Source organism: Lepidochelys olivacea (genome assembly GCF_965140295.1).
Source record: "Lepidochelys olivacea isolate rLepOli2 genome assembly, chromosome: 10".
Taxonomy (NCBI): domain Eukaryota; kingdom Metazoa; phylum Chordata; order Testudines; family Cheloniidae; genus Lepidochelys; species Lepidochelys olivacea.
Window position 1 is genome coordinate 85,544,331 of NC_140420.1, and position 20,204 is coordinate 85,564,534.

Sequence of the window (20,204 nt, forward strand, 5' to 3'; positions counted from 1 at the left end):
GCTACAAAAGTGCCATGTGAATGCCTGGTTTCACTTTCTGGTGACACTGTAAATAATGTTCCCTGCTTCTTATCTCCAGTAAATGTAAACAAACTTGTTTGTCTTAGTGATTGGCTATACAAGAAGTTGGCCTGAGTAGACTTGTAGGCTCTAAAGTTTTACATTTTGTTTTTGAGTGCAGTTATGCAACAAAACATATCTACATTTGTAAATTGCACATGCACATGATAAAGAGATTGCACTGTGGTATTTGTATAAGGTGAATTGAAAAATATTAATTTTTACAGTGCAAATATTTGTAATAAATATAATGTGAGCACTGTACACTTTGTATTCTGTGTTGTAATTGAAATCAATATATTTGAAAATGTAGAAAAAATCCAAAAATATTTATTAAATTTCAATTGGTATTCTACTGTTTAACAGTGGGATTAAAAGTGCGATTAATTGTGATTAACTTTGTTTAGTTAATTGTGTGAGTTAAATGTGATTAATCAACAGCCCTAGTAAATTATTGTGCCTTCTGGCATAGCTGTACCTGATCAGAGGTGCTGCAACAACCAGCTGACACACTGATGAAGGAAAAGCCTCTTCTCTGCTGCAGGAAAGTGATGTGATTGGAGATGTGTACATGAGCCTGCCCAGCTCTTCTCTCCCCCCTGGGCCCCACTTTCTTCTGATCTAATAATTTGAGAACCAAACCATTCTAAAACAAAAACCTCTGCTAAACTGTTTTGTAATCCGCTCCTGTGTCCATGACCTCCACAGCATGATGTATTGTGTGTCCCTTTTCTATTAATCTGTTAGATATTTTCTATTAGCCTCCCAGGCTTCTGTAGTTGCAGGCTTAAGTGCAGAAGAGATGTTTGCTTTTGCTATCTTCTGTCTATTTTCATACTGAAGCAATCAGAAGAATGAGAAATGGGAGAGAGAAAAGATAAATTAGCACCTCACCTCAGAGGAGGGGACTTTATGTTCTTACAGCCCACCACTAGGGACAGACCAGGATTGAGTTTGCTTCTGACCCTATTGGCAGGATAGACAAAAATTACAATTTATCTTTACCTTTTCCCTTCTGTTGCAGTGGCAGAAACAATGGTCTGATTTAACCTAATGCTATAGAAACTAGAGAAAACACCATCCTGCCCAGCTCCTGGACCAAGCAGGCTTATTACATGGCTAAAGGCAAGAAAATGAGCTGTGCTGAAGGAGAACTATTGGGTTGGAAGGTGGTTACAGTAGTTTCCTGAGGATTAGCCTGGGGGTCAGTCTTTTCAATTGTGACCTTAGCAAAAAAAATCTAGGAGTCTGCTAATGAAATTTGCTAATGATGCATTGGAGAAGAGGTTTGAATTATTTTACAGAGTGGTCTCCACACTTTTGTGGCCCCCTTTAACCCTGTCTGTGCCACCCAGGGCCTGGGTAACTCATTTGCCCTCCTGCTGGGGCCAGGGCTGCAGCTCCCCATGGAGTAAGGGGAGATGCAGACAGGGGAAGGGGTCTGAGAGCCTGGGGCTACAGCTGGGGATGGGGCCAGGAACAGAGCCACAGCCTGGCCATGGTGGGGGCTAGCAGACAGGCACCCAGGACCAGGTGTGGGGTGGGTGGTGCTTCCCCTGGGGGCTTGTCCAAGCCTGCTGCATCCCCCTGAACATTCCTCCATGCCCCCCTGGGGGGGGAGGTGCACACCCCACAGTTTGGGGACCTCAAATACAGTAATGAAAATGGGATGAAATTCAATAGTATAAAGTGCAAGATCATACAGGTAGTAATTAACAGTAGCCCTATAAACTAGGGAGTGCAAACAGAGGAAAAAGTTATAGGTGTATTAGTTGATCACAGGATGACTCTGTTCCAGTAGCATGATGTGGCTGTGAAAAAGTCAAATACAAAGCTGGGAAGCGTGAGGTGAGGTATTTCCAGTAGAGCAAGGGAAGTACTAATGTCATTGTACAAGGGACTGGTAAGACCTCATCATGACTACTTTACACTGGCAAAAGAGAGGCTGCTAAGATCAGGGAAACAGAGCCTATCTTGAGAGGAGATTAAATGACCTGGGTTTAGTTAGCCAAGCACAGTGAAGGCTGAGAGGAGATGATGAACACCATGGAGTGAATTTAAGCTGAATCACACTTAGCACAAGAACAAATGGGTATAAACTGGCCCTGAGTAAATTCAGGCTGGCCAATTAGAAGGCTTCTAACCAACTGAGGTCCTGGGACACCCTCCCACTACAAGTAGTCACAGCAAACGATCTTCCTAAGTAAGAAAGAACTCAATAAGTTTATGAATGAGTTTTTATGAGGGAGTTGCCTGTGGAGCAGCAGATGTAACATTGATGTTCCATGCAGCTTATGTTTGACTGTCCCACGGATTTTGGTTGCCATCACTAGTTGAGCCTCTTCGCCTCCACTCTATCCAGCCTAATATTTTTCCTTTCTAAATTATAGCTCCCCCCCAACTTACTGCACTAAGTAATTCGTTTGCGGCCACGCATCTTTCACTTACTTATAACTTAGCTAAGCTGTCTGTTTTCAAAAGTTATTTTAATCTTTCCTTACTCAGTCCCACCAGCTCCTTCATGCTGCTTTGTTGAACTCTCAGGGTTTCTATAGTTCTTGATAAGGTACATAGAACTTGGGCTCTTCCTCTTATATTACTCCCTCATGGGCTTGCACATCCTCATATTATTACTCCCTCTTGGGCTTGCACATTCTATCCTGCTGTCCTCTATGCTTGGAAAACTCCCATTGTCTAGTCAGAGTGGATGGATTTCTTTTTCAGTTTTACGGTTCTTTTGTGCATTTTAGTTGGCTAATTAAAAATCCCCCAGTAGTCTTGGCTATGCTGGAAGGGAATGCAGAAATTCCACTCTTGCTTTCCCTCAATGGCAGTGAGCTGTAGTAGGTACTGTAGTTTCCCTTTACTCTTCATTCTTTTAGGTCTTAACCTGACGTTTTTTGCCTCTTGCACCACTGTTGCAGGGAGCTCAGTGTTGTATATATTGGAAATAAGGCTCCCTCTCTCTGATTCAAATGAATTAATACTCTTATGTCAAGAGTGTTTGGGTCACCCAGATCAAACTAAGCACGTTTAAGTTTGTGCCATGTTAAAGCAAAAATAGCTTCCTCCTATAGTGCCCATCTATCCTGCTATTCTAGTAGTAGCCAGAGCAATGTCTGTTACAAGGAGCTCCTGCCCCGAGCAAAAACATGCTTAGACCTAACCACACCACCGCCTTTACCTCTCCTTGGGTTAATCTAAAATTCTCTTTACAGAAAGAAAGCTTGCATCAATAACCCCATACTTCTCTCTTGCTCAAACAAAGTACAGTGTGCATTTGTACAAACCTTTGGCTGTACAGACACTGTTAGTTGCCTAATCAGGCACTACAGCAACATACACCTACCACCCAATTCTTGTCATTTCTCCCTGCTGCATCAGACATACCTGCAGATTTGTCTGAATCTGAGATCATGGCAACTGCAAAACGATTTATTGTACAAACTGAACCCTATGCAAACAGTCGGAGCCTTTTTTCATACACAGGCATTTAGTAGGATACTTCTCTCTTTGCTTTCCTAGTGACAAAGGTTAACAGTTCGGCTGAAGAGGTAGGAGGAGCTGCGTGATCTTGCGTTTCCTCTTCTTCAGAAAATGACACCCGGCATGAAGCACAACAGGGATACAGAAATGCCACAGGAGTGTGTGCCCACTGTGGTGTTCAGTGAGTGGAATGGCTCCCTGCAGTCACTAGGAGCACTGACTGCATGAGACATTCTCCCCATTAGTTTTTTCCAGAAGAGATTGATACCTGGCAATAGTTGACTATAAACAGCTATTGAGAAGGACTTGGCCAGGAAAATGCAAATTCCCTAGGAACAGGACCAATGGCTATGTACACTCACTGCAGCAGCAGTTGGTGTTCTTGCTACATCTTGCCGTGCGCTAGTTCTCAGCCAGAAAAACTGGTCCTGGTGCTCAAACCCCAAAACTGCAAGAGAGGAGGAAAGAGACACCATTAATTACATACCCTAAGAAATTCTCTCCATGCAACTGGGTAGATTGTTCCAGTGATCAGTAAACACCACATGGTAGGTAGCTTGCATTGATCCCAAAGTAAATATACAAACAGTGAGGAAGAGGTGGCTATGGTGTGTGGCTAATTCAGACCCACTGGCCTCATCACGTGGCAGCACTTTAGTCCATGTAATGCAGATGTGAGCCTTTTGATACAAGTAATTTTGGGTCCAGATGGAAAATGACAAAGTCCTCCCACGACAGAACCTCTTAATAAAATCACTGAGAATTAGTTCACAAGTACTCCTCAGTTTTTTGCTTATACAGACTAACCTGGCTACCACTCTGAGCCCTTAACTGACTCGTTTCAGTAACCTCAGAAAGGAGAGTTGCTGCTACCACCAAGCCTGGTGCCCTTCCAGGCTTCAGTGCTGCGTATTCCTACCTGCCCAAGGTCCCCCCAGCCTGGGTGTAGTATTTGTTGTAGTCCAGGCGGAGCAACAGCTGAGCCAAGTCAGAGTTTATCTGGTGGTTGCGAACGCTGGAGAGAATCTTGAAAAGGAGCGAGGACTGACGGCTGAAGCCCTGCAGATTACAGAAGATCAGAATTAGAGGATGCTAAGGCTACTGTGGCTTTGTCTCCCACTGCTGCCAAAACAATCTTTCATGGACCTAAAGTGACATTTCCTTCCAGATACAAGTGGCCTGTGACAGCAAAGTGACACTGCCATCTCCACTGTAAGGTAAGCTAGCTATTACCCCCATGACATTCTAGTGCTTGATACAACAGGGTGAAAGTACAGACCCTGAGACTCACAAGCTGCTTTTCCCAACTCCACAATCTTATAAAGTTTATTGCAAGCTTGTATTTGCTTGCTCAACACAGGCGACTTGAGATTGCTGGCTGCAGCTCTGCACTCATCAGTGTAGATAGGAAGGGGCAGGGCTTGGCTGCTGCCTTGCTTACACAAGAGTTGCCCCAATTTAGCTAAAACTTGTTTTTAATTTCAGTTTAACTTAAAACAAATTCCTGATTGACATAGGGTGGCTACTCTTAACCCTAAGTAAGTGTCCACACAGGGATTTGCACTGGTTTTACTAAATCAATTTAAAAAAATGTAACTGTCATAGTCAAGCCTAAATCCAAAATCAACTCTGTTTGTCATGTCCCATGTATGCACACAGCAGGAAGGAGGAGAGATCTGGATGGACAAAGACTCACCTTTACCAGGATGCTCAGCTGTGCAGCTCCACGCTCATCCAATGGGCCCAAATTCTGACTGACCAGAGAACAGAAACTGTGACAGAGATCCAGGATTTCATTCAGGCAATGGAAAACCTGCAGAGAGAGAGTAAGTCATAAGAAAGTAATTTTAAAATTAGATGCCAAAAACAGACCCAATGAGAGGGCATTTTCACACATTAGTTCATTGGGTCTTGCTTGACCTGACCATTTAAAAACTGCAGGAATATCCTAAGAGGAGGAGGAACGTAGCATAGTGTCATTTGCTGCCCTCCCTCCAATACCTTTATACCTTTCAACTTCTTCCGCTTTAACTCACCCTTTCCTTTCCTTTCAGCGATGAACAGGGAGCCCACTACTTCTACACATAACCTCTTTTAAAATTATGACACTTTAGTGCTGTAATATGGAATATTTTGAACAAAACTTTTCTTATTCAGAAAGCTGATAATCTAAAATCATACTAATAAAGTTGAAGGGACGCTGCTTAAATGTAGCCTAACATTTGAGTTTTTTGTACAAATGAGACATGCTGCCACAATTTAAAATGCGAGTGAAAACAATTTTTAAACAAACATTCCGCTGCAGGTGTTTGAAACACAAAAGTAGCAATAAGAGCCTGAAAGATTTTCATCCAGTGAGAGAAACACAAAAAGAAAGCAGCATAAATAGGACAGACTTTTAAAACTCACTTTTTACAATCTGTTAGGGACTCTAACAGAAAAATATTAGGGGACAGATATAAGATTCCCTGCTGAGTCACCTAGCAAGGACTAATGATCTGAAAAGGAGACAAAGGGAGACTAGAAACTTGGGATGAATAAGCAAAATAACAAACTACCATACTGGGTCGGACCAAAGGTCCATGTAGCCCAGTAATCCTGTCATCCAACAGTGGCCAATGCCAGGTGCCCCAGAGGCAATGAACAGAACAGGTTATCATCAAGTGATCCATCCCCTGTCACCCATTCCTAACTTCTGGCAAACAGAGGCTAGGGACGCCATTGATGGACCTATCCTCCATGAACATATCTAGTTCTTTTTTGAATCCTGTTATAGTCTTGGCCTTCACAACATCCCCTGGCAAGGAGTTCCACAGGTTGATTGTGCACTGTATGGAAAAAATACTTCCTTTTGTTTGTTCTAAACCTGCTGCCTATTCATTTCATTTGGTGACTCCTAGTTCTTGTGTTATGAGGAGGAGTAAACACCACTTACTTTCTCCACACCAGTCATGATTTTATAGACCTCTATCCTATGCCCCTTTAGTCGTCTCTTTTCCAAGCTGAAAAGTCCCCTAATCATTTTTGTTGCCCTTTTCCAATTCCAATATATCTTTTTTGAGATGGGGCGACCACATCTGCAGGCAGTATTCAAGATGTGGGCGTACCATGGATTTATATACAGGCAGTATATTTTGTGTCTTACTGTCTGTCCTTTTCTTAATGATTCCCAACATTCTGATCGCTTTTTTGACTGCCACTGCACATTGAGTGGATGTTTTCAGAGAACTATCCACAATGACCACAAGATCTTTTTTGAGTGGTAACTGCTAATTTAGACACGATCATTTTATATGTATAGTTGGCATTATGTTTTCCAATGTGCATTACTTTTCATTTATCAACATTGAACTTCATCTGCGATTTTTTTGCCCCGTCCCCCAGTTTTGTAGAATTCAGCTTGGGAAGAAGGCACAATTTTTTTTAAACAATGATAGTCATTTTCTTGCGGTCTTTAGATCCAGCCTGGTGCTTTTCTGGAAAACTTGCTTTAGTCAAACAAGTTAGCAGGCTCAATGAAGGGTAACTGGGTGAAATTTTGTGGCCTCCAATATATGTCAGAGGTTAGGGTAGATGATCTAAGGGCCCAACTGGCCTTAAATGCTGTGGGAGAAAAGCAGCTAATACTGCTACAGAAATACAATCAAACCCAGATACTCAAAGCCAGGGAGAAACCTAGAATACCATAATATGAGTGTGTGAAATATAATATGGCAGCAAAACAGGCCATAGCAATTTTGGGCTACATACAAGGAAGCAACAGGTCTCAAGTAGTAAGGTGCCAGTTTCCCTTTATGCGGCTTTGAGGTGATCACATCTGGGATATTACATAAGAATATCTTATGTTTTTATACTCTGAAAGGAAGTAATGGGGGCCCTATCGTAGTAGAGGTTTAAACCTGGACTATAGAAGGTGCTAGAAAATGTACTTGCACTGTCCACTGCTTGTGGGAATGGACAAATATTTTAATGACTCATTCTACTTTTTGAGGTCACTAGGTGTGAGCAGCTGAACTGTTAAGTTTATCAGACAGACATTAGTTAAACACTGACGCCATGAACTGGAGGTGGGCTTTAGACTGGCTGATAATTTGATTGGACAACTGAGCACTCATTTGGCATAAAATCAAGATGTTAAGAACAAAATTATTCAAAACACCATGGATATGAAGAGAAGAGATTGTTTAATTGCCTGTACACCCATGCTAGCAGCCTGAGTAATAAAAGAGGAATTGGAATTATTCATTTATGAGCATAAATTAGACCTATGTGGTATTACTGAAATCAAGTAGAAAGACTTGCATGTTGGGAATGTTAAAATCACTATTTGGGAAGTACAGCGTAGGGGAGAGGGCACACTGTCAAAAATAGAAACACCTGTTTCCAAGTCACTGACAACTTTGAAGCAAATGATCTTCAGTGCTTACAGATAAAACGTAAGATGGGGTATTGGTTGGTATCTTCTGCCGACTACCACATTACATTAAGGAGCAGGATGATCCCTAGCTGCATTACCCTGGGGGACTTCAATCTGAGCAGCATGATGGAAGTCTTATGCTACCAGTATTAAAATGTCCTTGAAATTCCTAAAAATTATAGATGACAATTTCCTAGCTCATGCAATGATGCATCCAACACAGGAGAATTCTATATTAGACTTCATGTTGACAGATAGAGGAATTGATAAAATTTAGTGGTTGCATAAATGCAAAGGATGACGACTTGATCATGCTATTTGTACATAATAAATGTGAAGTCCAAACCAGTAATATATAACTTGGCACTTTGAGAGCCAGTTTCACAAACCTGGATACAATTATGAGACATCAGCAGAGAGAATTTGCACCAAAAAAAGGGGAATATGTTGAACTATAAGAACATTTTACTAGATGTCCCAAAGCCCACAATGGAGAAAAAGACTCCACTAATTTAAAACAAAAACAAACAAACACCAACCATGGCTTAGAGGGAAAGTGAAAGCACTGATAAAAATAATTACAAATGGAAAAAAGGGGAAGTTGATAGAAATTAATTGTAGAAAATTGGTAAGGGAAGCAAAAGAACACAAGAAGAAATATATGGCCAGCAGAGTTAAGGACAATAAAAAGGAACCTAAAAGCGTATTAGGAAGGACAAAAATCCTAAATGGTTTGTTGGTCCATTACTAGATGGAAATAGAATAGTCACTGAAGAAAAAGCAGAAGTGTTCATTATGGATATTTGTTTCATATTTGAGAAAAAGCTAGATGATATGATATGGTGATTGAAATATTTTCCATTCTAACAGTAACTCAGGAGTATATTAGTAGCTGCTTTAAATAATTTTAAAATAAATAGGTCCAGATTAAAAAACACAATTGCAAGTTAAGAGGACTGAGGAGCTCTCTGGATCATTAATTTTGATTTTCAGTAAGTCTTGGACACGGGGAGGTTCCAGAGGACAGGAAGAAAGTAAATGGAATGGTTGTGATGGGACTCTTAATAAAAAGAATTAAAGGAGGGTAATATAAAAATAAACATGAGTTCATAGGAAATAGATCCTGTCAAACTAATTTGGTATATTTTTTGAGATAACAGGTTTGGTTGATTATATTACATCAACACTATTACCTTTTCCTTCTGTAAGGCATTTGTCTTGGTATTACACAACATTTTGATTAAAAAACTAGAAAGATACAAATCAACGTTGCACACATTAAATGGATTAAAAACTGGCTAACTGCAAGGCCTCAGAAAGTAACTGAACAGGGAATAATAATGGAGCAGATGTGTTTCCAGTGGAGCTCTGTAGGAATCAGTTCTTAGCCCTACCCTGTTTAACAATTTTATAAGTGACCGTCTTAAAAGAAAAACTGAAAGTTTGTAGATGATAAAATCTGGGGGAGTGGTAAATAAGGAAGGAGGACAGATCACTGATATAGTGATCTAACATCTTGGTAAGATGGATGCAAGCAAATAATAAGCATTTCAATATGGTGAAATGCAAAATGTAGACATCTAGGAACAAAGAACATAGGCCATACTTACACAATGGGAGACTCTACCCTGGGAAGCTGTGATTCTGAAAAAGATTTGGGGGCATGTTGGATAAGCAGCTGATCATGAGTGCGACACTGGGCCAAAACAGCTAATGCAATCACTGAATGAATAAATAGGGGAATATTGAGTAGGAGCAGAGAAGTTATGTTACCCCTGTGTTTGGCACTGGTGTAACTGCTGCTGGAATACTGTGCCCAGTTCTGGTGTCCACAATTCAAGAAGGAGATTGAAAAATATGCCTTATAATGAAGGACTGAAGGAGCTCAATTTATTTAGCTCCTCAAATAGAAGGTTATGGAAAGACTTAATTACAGCCTATAAGTACGTATACAGGAGAACAAAACTTTGATAATGGCCTCTTCAATCTAGCAGACAAAGGTATAACAAGATCCAGCTGCAGGAAGCTGAAGCTAGACAAATTCAGACTAGAAATAAGGTAACTTAACAGTGAGGATAATTGACCACTAGAACAACTTATCAAGGATTGTGGTGGATTCTCCATCACTGGAAATTTTTAAATCAAAATTGGATGTTTTTCTAAGAGATGCTTCAGTTCAAACAGGAATTAGTTATGCAGGAGGTCACAGATGATCACAGTGGTCCCTTCTGACCTTCTCTATACGAATATGGGAAATGTTATTGGTATATCATATATTCACAATGGAATATAAAACCCCTGGGGTATCTTGTGGAAAAGAACCAGAGAGCAAAATCTACTTACAGGTTTGAGCAGGATGAAGGATTGAGCCAACAGGTTACTTAGGAAGTGATCATGAGCCAATCGGATGCTCTCAAAATCCCGAGTGGAGTTTATCTGCAGCAGAAGCTGTGAGAACTGAGACTCCAGCACATCCACCTGATAGGCAGGTACAGAAATTTCATTAGTACCACCTCTTCCTTACCTGCTGGGAGCAATTCCATCTCTACCTAGCCTCCTCAACCTGCCTCCAGCAAGAGCTAGAAAAATCTCAGGAGTGCCCTACCCCAGACGAGTCTGAACACTTTTTTGTCTGAACCTTCATCTAGGATCTGTGTAGAGCTTGTCAAAAATGGGCCATTTTCTGCCCTCCCCCCTGAAATTTCTAAAAACCAGTTTGAAGTTCTCACAACCTTTAAATTCTGTTAAATATTTAATTAAATTCTCATCCATTTTTTTCCTACTGGCAAACCATGAAATATTGGATTCTAAAGCAGGATTAGCAATTTGGTTTTTCGATCTTTTAGATACTTAATTATGTTAACATTTCAAGAGTTTCACAAAAAGTTAATTTGCCCCTTTGTAGCTCTCACCCAAATTCTGGAAGCCAACCTGAGTCCCATACTGTTGTCATTAGCAGTCCCTGTGTCCACATGCAAGAGGCACTGAGACTGCCCAATTAAGCTAATTGGAGAAAATATCAGATACAAGGTTGGGGAAGTTAAATATTTTCAGTTTAACTGTCACTTGAGGGGAGAGTTAAATGGTTATTTTCTTTTAAGGTTTGTGACACTTTTTATATAGTTAATATTCAACAAAAAACTGAAAGTTAGGTACCGCTGCACTTCAGAATCAGTTTTCTTCTATCGTTGTCTTGTTCATCCCTCATGCTACCACTTTCATTTCACAGTGCCAGTGGTGATTTTAACAGCCAATAGTCTCACAAAATCCTGGCAACTAGAAGTTCCATTTTTACCCATTGAAAACTGCAGTTTCAAGCTCAGATGTTTAGAACAGTGGTTTTCAACCTTTTATCCTTTGCAGACCCCTTAAAAATTTCAAATGGAGGTGCAGACTCTTTTGGAAAATCTTAAACCACTAGTGTCCACAGACAGGTGGAAAATCACTATTCTATGGTAAAGATAATAGTCTGCGGACCCCAGACGTTCATGGATCACAGGTTGAAAACTATTGGTTTACAGCATTGTTTCTAACTGCTCAAAACAGCAACAACTAAACTCGGGATGCGGCTGAATTTGAAGGAGAGAAAGGCAGGATGGTATCTTGGCTACCTATGAACACTAGGTATCACTGGAAAGCTGGAATTCCTGCATAGCATTCACTTATTGCTCTGCTGGTTCACGAGAGCACAAGCTTTAAGATAGTCACTGGTCCCTCAGCTCAGCAGTTCTGCTTTGGCACCAGTCCAGGAATTAATAGCTCTTGCCTTGCACTTTTCAGTCCTTGTTCTCCCTACCCTATCCACCCTTCTCCCCTACAACCTGCAGGCAAACTCCCCAGGAAAAGATGGTGCGTGGCATAATCTGAGTCTTTCTTGCTGTAGAGGATTTAGACGCCTGCTCAGTGCCTCCCCTTCATTTCCCTCTTCCTGTTTATCTGCCTAAATGGCACACCACGTCCTCTTCTGCACCCTGACCTGCAGATAGTACTGAAGATTATCCACAAGGAAGGCCATGTGATCCCTCAAACGCCACTTGATGGCATCAGTTCTGTTGGACTTCAGGTGCTTGCGCTGCATCTGGAGAGCCCAGCAGTGCTGCAACTCAGCCTGGACCCGCCGCACACTCAGCAGGTATTTGAATACAACGTTGTATCTGCAGCCAAGACAAATAGCAACCATTCAAGAAAAAGAAAGGCTTCCTTGGAGCCCAAGTCCCACACCAGACAAAGGCTGGAACATGGACATGAGACAAAAAGCCAGAGAGCTGAACAGCAACATGTAGAACAGGTGGGGGTATGGCCCAGCCCTGTAAATAGAAATGTTTTTTGTCCTTAATGGCATTGAACTCATGGTGTAGGCAAGAATAAAAAAATATCAGGTATATTGAGAATACAGAGGTGAAATGTATGTATTAATGTGATCCAGAGCCTACTGGCTTCAGGGCTGTAAGATATTTAGCTTAGTCAAACAAGGCCTCAGGCTTAGAAATAGGCTGACATGGGTAGCTAATTGATGAGTAAGGCTACAAGTTTGTCACTGATTCTGTGACTTTCCATGACCTTGGGGACTTCTGCAGTGGCCACTGGCTCAGGGGAAGCTCAGGCAGCCCCTACACCAGATGCACCAGTTGCTGCTGGGGCAGTCTCAGGCCACTGCTCCCCCACCCGACCCTGCCACAGCAGAGTTTGGGTGTGGGAGGGGGCAGGGGCACAGGATGGGGTGAGGTGGGCTCTGGGTGGCGCTTACCTGGGCAACATCCCTCTCAGATACTAGGTGGAGGCGTGGCCAGGGAACCGCAGCCAATGGGAGCTGCGGGGGTGGTGTCTTCAGGCAGAGCCAGCACGCAGAGCTGCCTGGTGGTGCCTCCGCCTAGCAGTGAGTGAGGGGGATGTTGCCACCGCCGGGGAGCCCCCCCAGGTAAGTGCTACCCAGAGCCTGCCTTACCCCATCCCCTGCCCCCTCCCACACCTAAACTGCTGCTGCGGGGAAAGAAGGGGGGAGGCATGGAGCCAGGTAGGGAGCCTTCCGGCCTTGCCAATCCCCTCTCCCCTGCTTCCCCTCCCCGCACCAGCAGGGGTCCCAGGCCATGTGCCACTGTCTCCCCCCCGCCAAGATTTATTCACTGGTATTTTTAGTAAAAGTTATGGACAGGTCACGGGCCGTGAATTTTTGTTTACTGCCCGTGACTTACTAAAAATACCAGTGACTAAAATGTAGCCTTACTGCTGAGTCACCCTGTCACAAAATGAAACAGTCACAGGAACAGAAGTGTTAACTGCTGATATTTAGGAAATATATATTGCAATGTACCAGTTAAAGCCGGTTAGAGTATTTTGGGCATTTTTGCAGACATAGGGTGTCAGTAAAGTGCTAACCACAAGTTGTTATAGTGACTGAGTAATGTAAACATTAATGGGTATAAAAGGAACTAACAGGTTATTCTATGGAAAATGGGGCACCCCAAATTTAGTGGGGTATAGAAACAGATTAAAATATAGATTAAACCTACATAAATACGTATGAACCCAAGTAGGCATCAGCGTTACAGATTATAAAAGCTGTATCTCAGCCTGTGTGCCTTGGCAGATGCCACAATGAGACCCACTGGTGGTGGTGATGACAATGAAGAGGAGGAGGAGATCATGACTGACACTCCAGGGTTCCCCAGCAGGAGATCTGATGCCAGTTACAGGGTTGAACACTTTTCACTCTATCTGCTGTAGTATTTCAGTGTTTGTGTGACTATTCAGCTGCTTAGTGGATTTATCACAAATTCCTTTATTACAAATTGCAATAGTTTATGTGCTCCTCAGGTCTCACATTCTAGTGATACTGGGAATAACCTTCCTGATGCTGTAGCCACTCAGAAGACCGAACCCTTATTGACCAATATGGTCTAAGAAATTAATTGATACACCTATCAGGCTACAGTGGTTCTCTATTGCTCTGCGGGAGTTTCACCATGAGGAGGAAGGAGTAGAGCTGTAGATGGACAGATTTGTAAGGGAGAAGCAAATCTAGCAGTACCATACCGCACTCGTCATGACATCAGCAACAAGTGGCCATAATGTAAGTAAGTTGTACTGAATAATTTGGAGAGCAGACAAAGGCACTGAAGCTCTTTTCCCTTCATTCAGTGTGAAGGATAGAGAATCACTGTGTGCCTGAAACTTCAGAGGTGGGATGCCTACAGTGAACAGACAAGGATCTGGTACTCACTTTTCCAAGACAGCAGGGGTGAAGAGGATGTGCAATGGCCACTGCACTTTATAAGAGAGTCCCAGAGCTGCCCAACCAGATGTGGGGGCTTCACGAGGAGATAACTCCCGGGAAGGCCCTTCCCGAGCCTGAGAAGCATCTGGAAAAGAATTGCTGAACTTTAACCCGTGTACAGATTTAGTGGGGAGTGACATACCTGGTAATAAACAAAGAAGGGAAGAACTGAATGAAGAGAGGCAGCAGCGGCAGGGAGTCTAAAGGTACAGTGTGGTGTGCGGGAGGGAGGAGAAACTCCTGAATCATGAAGGCCAAAGAGGAGAGGGAGCACAGAGTTACGATTTCTTAATCCTAAAAGTCTGCAGTATGAATAGAGGCTGAAGCAAGCCAGCACCACTACCCCCCACCCTTAAAAAGCAGGCACAACTCAATACCTTTATGCTCTTTTCCATGATACTCAATGGTAAGGTGGACTAAAGGAAGGAGATTATCATCATCTAGCAACACCTTGTGAGCAGACTGCTGGAACGCCACATTGACATCTGATAGGGAAAGAGCATGAATGTCACAGAGAGCATCAAGGTGCAACTGACACCAACCACAGAGTTGCTATGGGGCCAGAGGCTGAGAATTCTACTCAGTCCTTAGTAGCTCATGCTGGGACTCGATGGCAATCTTCTAAATTGCAACTAGTTCCCATCCCTCTGTGATTTCCTGCCTCAGCTTTGGAACACTGACCTGCCCTGCCACATGGGATACTTGACACAGTCATGAAGGGATGGCCAGTCTGTATGACACTCTACATTCTAGTTCAGCAACCCGCATGTAAACATCTCTAAGAAGTAAAGGGGGTGCTTCTGTATGCCAAGATGGCGGCTTCTCTCTCCCAGTGCACTAATCCATAGATACGACCTTCTCATGTTTGCAAAGTAATTTACCAAATTACTAGGCAATTGTTTGGTAAATTATCAATATAAGAAAAGGAAAAGCCCTTTTAGATCCAATTTAGTTGATCTTACTCCGTGGACAGTGCAGGGTTGTTCTCTACAGCACACTGTCACCTACACCTGCTTATCTCTGATGTCATGGAGACTATCCAGAGCAATGTTAAGAGAGCTGCATGCTGCAGTGGGAAAATACAGGTTCATCCTTGGTGACTGCTCAAGAAATTGAACAAGTCTCACACTTGCTGTGCTAGGCAGGGCTGGCTGTCCTCTTGCCACAGCGGGCAGAGCAAGCAGGTCTTGGCAACTCAATTATGATTACTCACCATGTTCAGTTACAGCTGTGGGTGGGGTTTTTAACATGTGCTGTGCAGTGTCTATGAAGGCTTGGAACAATTCTCCTCTCCCCAGGAGATAAAAATCCTTAATAATCTGTGAAGAAAAACATTTAAATTCAAAACTCTAAAGAATTGAACAGAAACTATAAAACCCACACTTACCTTTCCTGGTTTAGTGTCTGCTTTCATTACTGGATGGACTGCAGTTTGTACCATTTTAAAGAGCAGCAGTACAACCTGAATCTCCAGAGCAGGATTTCTGGTTTTGGGAAGAATCCATCTTATGTCCCAAAGGTCTGTGGTGTCTTGCCATCTCTCCAAGATGCAGATTGCAAAACACACACACACAGGTGAATCCTAGAAAATGACTCATACAGAAATTAGAGACACGTAGTCTAGATAAAATTACTATAAGGTGAGTGCACAACAGGTTGAAAGACCATACTCAAAGTAGTTATCAATGGTTTGCTGTCAAACTGGAAGGACATATCTACTGGGGTTCCACAGGGTTCAGTCCTGGGTCTGGAACTCTTCCATATTTTCATTAATGACTTGGATAATGGAGTGGAGAGTGTGGTTATAAAAGTTGCTGATGACACCAACCTAGGGGGGAGTGCGGACACTTTGGAGGACAGGATTAGAATCCGAGACAACACTGACAAATTAGAGAATTAGTCTAAAATTAACAAAATGAAATTCAATAAAGACAAGCGTGAAGTACTGCACTTAGGAAGGAAAAATCGAACACACAACTATGAAATGGAGAATAACTGGCTAGGTTTAGATTGCTAAAAAGAATCTGGGGTTATAGTGGATAACAAACTGAATATGAATCAACAATGTGATGCAGTTATAAAAAAGGCTGATATTCTGGGGTGTATTAATGGGAGCGTCGTATGTAAAACGTGGGAGATAATTGTCCTGCTCTTCTCAGCCCTGGTGAGGCCTCACCTGGAGCACTGTCTCTAATTCTGGGAGCCACACTTTAGGAAAGATGTTGAAAAATTGGAGAGGCCAGAGGACAGCAACAAAAATAATAAAAGGTTTAGAAAAACTGATCTATGAGTAGGGCCCTACCAAATTCACAGTCCATTTTGGTCAATTTCACAGTCATAGGATTTAAAAAATCATAAATTTCATAATTTAAATCTGAAATTTCACAGTATTGTAATTTGTAGGGTTCCTTACCCAAAAAGGCGTTGGGGCGGGGGGAGAAAAATCACAAGGTTATTGTGGTGGGTGGGGGAGGTTGTGGTACTGCTACCCTTTCTTCTGCTCTGCTGCTGTTGGCAGCGCTGCCTTCAGAGCTGGGCGGCTGGAGAGCAGCGGCTGCTGGCTGGGAGCCCAGCTCTGAAGGCACAGCCCCCGCCAGCAGCAGCACAGAAGTAAGGGGGGCATGGTATGGGATTGCCTGCTAGCAGAGGCACTGCCTTCAGAGCTGGGCACCCGGCCAACAGCCGCCGCTCTGGCCGCCCAGCTCTGAAGGCAGTGCAGAAGTAAGGATAGGAATACTGCAACCCCCCCTAAATTAACTTTGTGACTCCCCTGCAACTCCCTTTTGGGTCAGGACCCCCAATTTGAGAAACACTGGTTTCCCCCAGGAAATCAGTATAGTATAGGGTAAAAGCACACAAAAGACCATATTTCACAGGGGAAGACCAGATTTCACTGTCCATGATGTGTTTTTCATGGCCGTGAATTTGGTAGGGCCTTATCTATGAGGAAAGGTTTAAAAAAAACTGGGCAAGTTTAGTCTTGAGAAAAGAAGATTTGGCATGGGAGGAAGTGGAGACCTAATAATCTTCAAACACATGAGGGGCAGTTTATAAAGAGGATGATGATCAAATTGTTCTTCATGTCCATTGAAGGTAGGACAAGAAGTAATGGCCTTAATCTGAAGCAAGGGAGATTTAGGTTAAATATTAGGAAAATTCTTCTAACCATAACGGTAGTTAAATTCTGGAACAGGCTTCCAAGGGAATTTGTGGAATTCCCATCACTGGAGGTTTTTAAGACCAGGTTACCAGCAGTTCTCAAACTCTTGGTTGAGACTCCAAAGTGGATCGCGACCCTGTTTTAATGGGGTCATCAGGGCTGGCATTAGACTTACTGTGGCCGGGGACTAAAGCCAAAGTCTGAGCCCTGCCACCCAGGGCTAAAGCTGAAGCCTGAGGGCTTCAGCTCTGGGTGGCAGGCTCAGGTTACAGGCCCCTCCAACCTGAAGCCCTTGAGTTATTGCTTTGGACCCCCAGCCAGGGCCGTGGGGCTTGGATGTGCAGGCTCAGGCTTCAGTCCCCCACTCCTGGGGTCATGTAAGTAATTTTTTTTTTTGTCAGAAGGGGATCGCAGTGCAATGAAGTTTGAGAACTCCTGGGTTAGACAGATATCTGTCAGGAATGGTCTAGGTTTACTTGGTCCTGCCTCAGTGCAGGGGACTGGACTTGATGGCTTTGAGCTCCCTCCCAGCCCTCCATTTCTCTGATTCTATCGTAGACCCTGAAAGATCATGCCATGCTCTCCCATTTTTAGGATACAGGAGGCGAGAACAGCTTTGTCCAATGGAGGCAAACACAGAAAATGAGTGTGGACACTGGATAGGAAAGAACTAATTTAAAAATCTCTCAATTTCAGCTTTTTCAGAGAAATAGTTATGTTACCTTCAGTTGTCCTAGTAAATCTGATTCTTCTACCATCAGCTTCCATAGGTGCTAAGGAGAAACCAGAACATGCTCAGCAGAACCCAGCACTCCAAACTCTGTGTTCTTAACTGAACCTACTCAATCAGAACATTAGCCACCACCCTCAGAAAACCATGATGATGAGCATGGTTAAAAAAAAAAAATCTACATATAACTGAATCCATCCAAAACTAGGGCAGAATAAGAAGAGGGAGTATCCGTTTGCTGGCAGCCCATGTTAGTAATTAATGAACCCTCTAACTCACACCATCATGATTACTTTTGGCAGCAATCTTAAATATCAGTCAAATACAAGTAGCTCTTATAAGAAACTGTAATGGAGTCAAACTCTGTTACCAAACCAACTCCATCCCCCCTCCTAGGAAATATTTTATTTCAACTCACTTCCCTCAGGGGGATGGCTTGGGAAAATGGGCAGAACTAGCATGATTCCTTTGAGGTTCCCACTGATATGGGCTCTACTGACAAGTTTTATAATTAACAGACCAAACTTCATTAAAGTTGCTTCTTTGGGTGTTTTGGACTGTAACTCTCCTTGATATGTATATTTTAACTAAGTATTTAAAAGTATGGAAATGAAAAAATAAAGGAGGGTAGGTAAATGTTCAAATACTCACTTTTCATATAATCTGATAAATAAATATACAAGTACATTATCATAATGTACATTCAATAAACAAACATCCTCTAGCATTATCCTTTCTCAGTACAGTTTTAGAAGTCAAAAACCTTTAAAGTCTGTGGACACTAACTCCTTTTTTTTCCTCCCATAGCAAATAAGCAATAGCTGTCCATTAATTTCCTTGTCTCACTAAAAATTGACACAACATACAGCTCAGGAGCCCTGTAAAGTCGCCTGCTCCTTCCATGCCTGTTCACCTCATGAGCTCTAGAGAGTGTCCCACCTTCCCCAAAACTCACTCACTCTGCAGGTTCTGACACACACCATCTTCTAGAATCAAGGAGCTCTCCAGGGGTTCTTGCTTCTCTCCCTAGCTATCCTTGGGATCTAGTCAGCATTCCCTCAAGCACATTCCCTCCCAAAAGATTTGGTCCATGTGGTCTTTCTATGCTGCAGAGGCATACGGTTCCAAAGTGTTTAAGCCCCTGGTAGGAGTTGTGGACTCAGGACCCCAATATGTTTGATTACCTCAGCAACTGTGCTCCGAATCCAGTCAACCACAGCCTCAAAGTCCACCAGACTAAAGAGTGGCTGCTGCTTGAGGCGGTGTAGCTCTGCAGCGAAAGTGTCTTCCTGGTTCTTCAAGATGGAGCCTACCCAGAAAAGGGAAGAGCATCTGGACTGAAGTAAAACAGTACAAAAAAAGCAAGATACTTTCCAGGTAAGCTATTAACAGACTGTTCAGCAGCCTTTGCCAAGTAAAGTTGTGTGTGTGGATTGCCTAGGAACATTTTGCCAGCCCTTCATGCCCAAAGTCGCTTACTCATTGGACAACAAATACTTCTTACCTACAGCTCTAGGCCATCTGGTAAGTGGAACATTTCCAGAGAGCCTACAGAGTGGCTTGTCACAATAGCAAAGCATCTGTCACTCTGCAAGCAATGATGTTTCCTGCTAGTTCCATCCCAATCCAGGACTCAGATCAGATTTTTTGACCAACTAAGCTAAAAACCAAGCCCCTCTCTCTTACGGTCTTTGGCCTTGTCTACACAAGAATACTGAATGAAGCGCATCCTCACTAATCACCCTCACCTGGTCTAAGGTTTGCCTTTGTGTCTTCATTGCGCACCCCCGCCCCCCATAACTGGATGCAGGCTCATCTTGGCCGGCTCAGCAGTGACAACTTAGTTTGTTGGTTGCAAGTCCCATTCTGTTTCTACCTCCACACCATGCCCTCTTTGGGAATGGCCCCCCACAGAATCTCTCCTACCCAGGAATGGACTCTGATCCTTCTACCCCTTCTCCCCGACCCATGCTCTCTCACATGTGCCCTGCCCCACCAATAATAAACCCCCCTGCTTCAGCGGTGCCACACCTCAGCTGGCAAGACACTGATGGTTCACCAGTTAGTATTCACTGAC

The 20,204-nt window shown here is 43.0% G+C and overlaps 1 protein-coding gene across 1 annotated transcript in view; it reads right to left on the reverse strand.

The window, feature by feature from the left end:
- Positions 1 to 3,474: 3,474 nt before the first annotated feature.
- Positions 3,475 to 20,204, reverse strand: part of TUBGCP4 (tubulin gamma complex component 4) — a 42,784-nt gene continuing 26,054 nt past the window's right edge. The window contains exons 9-18 of the mRNA XM_084641760.1: positions 19,312 to 19,436; positions 18,120 to 18,170; positions 15,451 to 15,556; positions 14,615 to 14,722; positions 14,184 to 14,322; positions 11,940 to 12,117; positions 10,307 to 10,441; positions 5,243 to 5,359; positions 4,466 to 4,605; positions 3,475 to 3,994 (exon numbers count right to left, since the gene is read on the reverse strand). Of these exons, the coding sequence (XP_084497886.1) occupies positions 3,982 to 3,994; positions 4,466 to 4,605; positions 5,243 to 5,359; positions 10,307 to 10,441; positions 11,940 to 12,117; positions 14,184 to 14,322; positions 14,615 to 14,722; positions 15,451 to 15,556; positions 18,120 to 18,170; positions 19,312 to 19,436 (1,112 nt within the window). The 3' untranslated portion in view covers positions 3,475 to 3,981. The remainder of the gene's footprint in view (positions 3,995 to 4,465; positions 4,606 to 5,242; positions 5,360 to 10,306; positions 10,442 to 11,939; positions 12,118 to 14,183; positions 14,323 to 14,614; positions 14,723 to 15,450; positions 15,557 to 18,119; positions 18,171 to 19,311; positions 19,437 to 20,204) is intronic.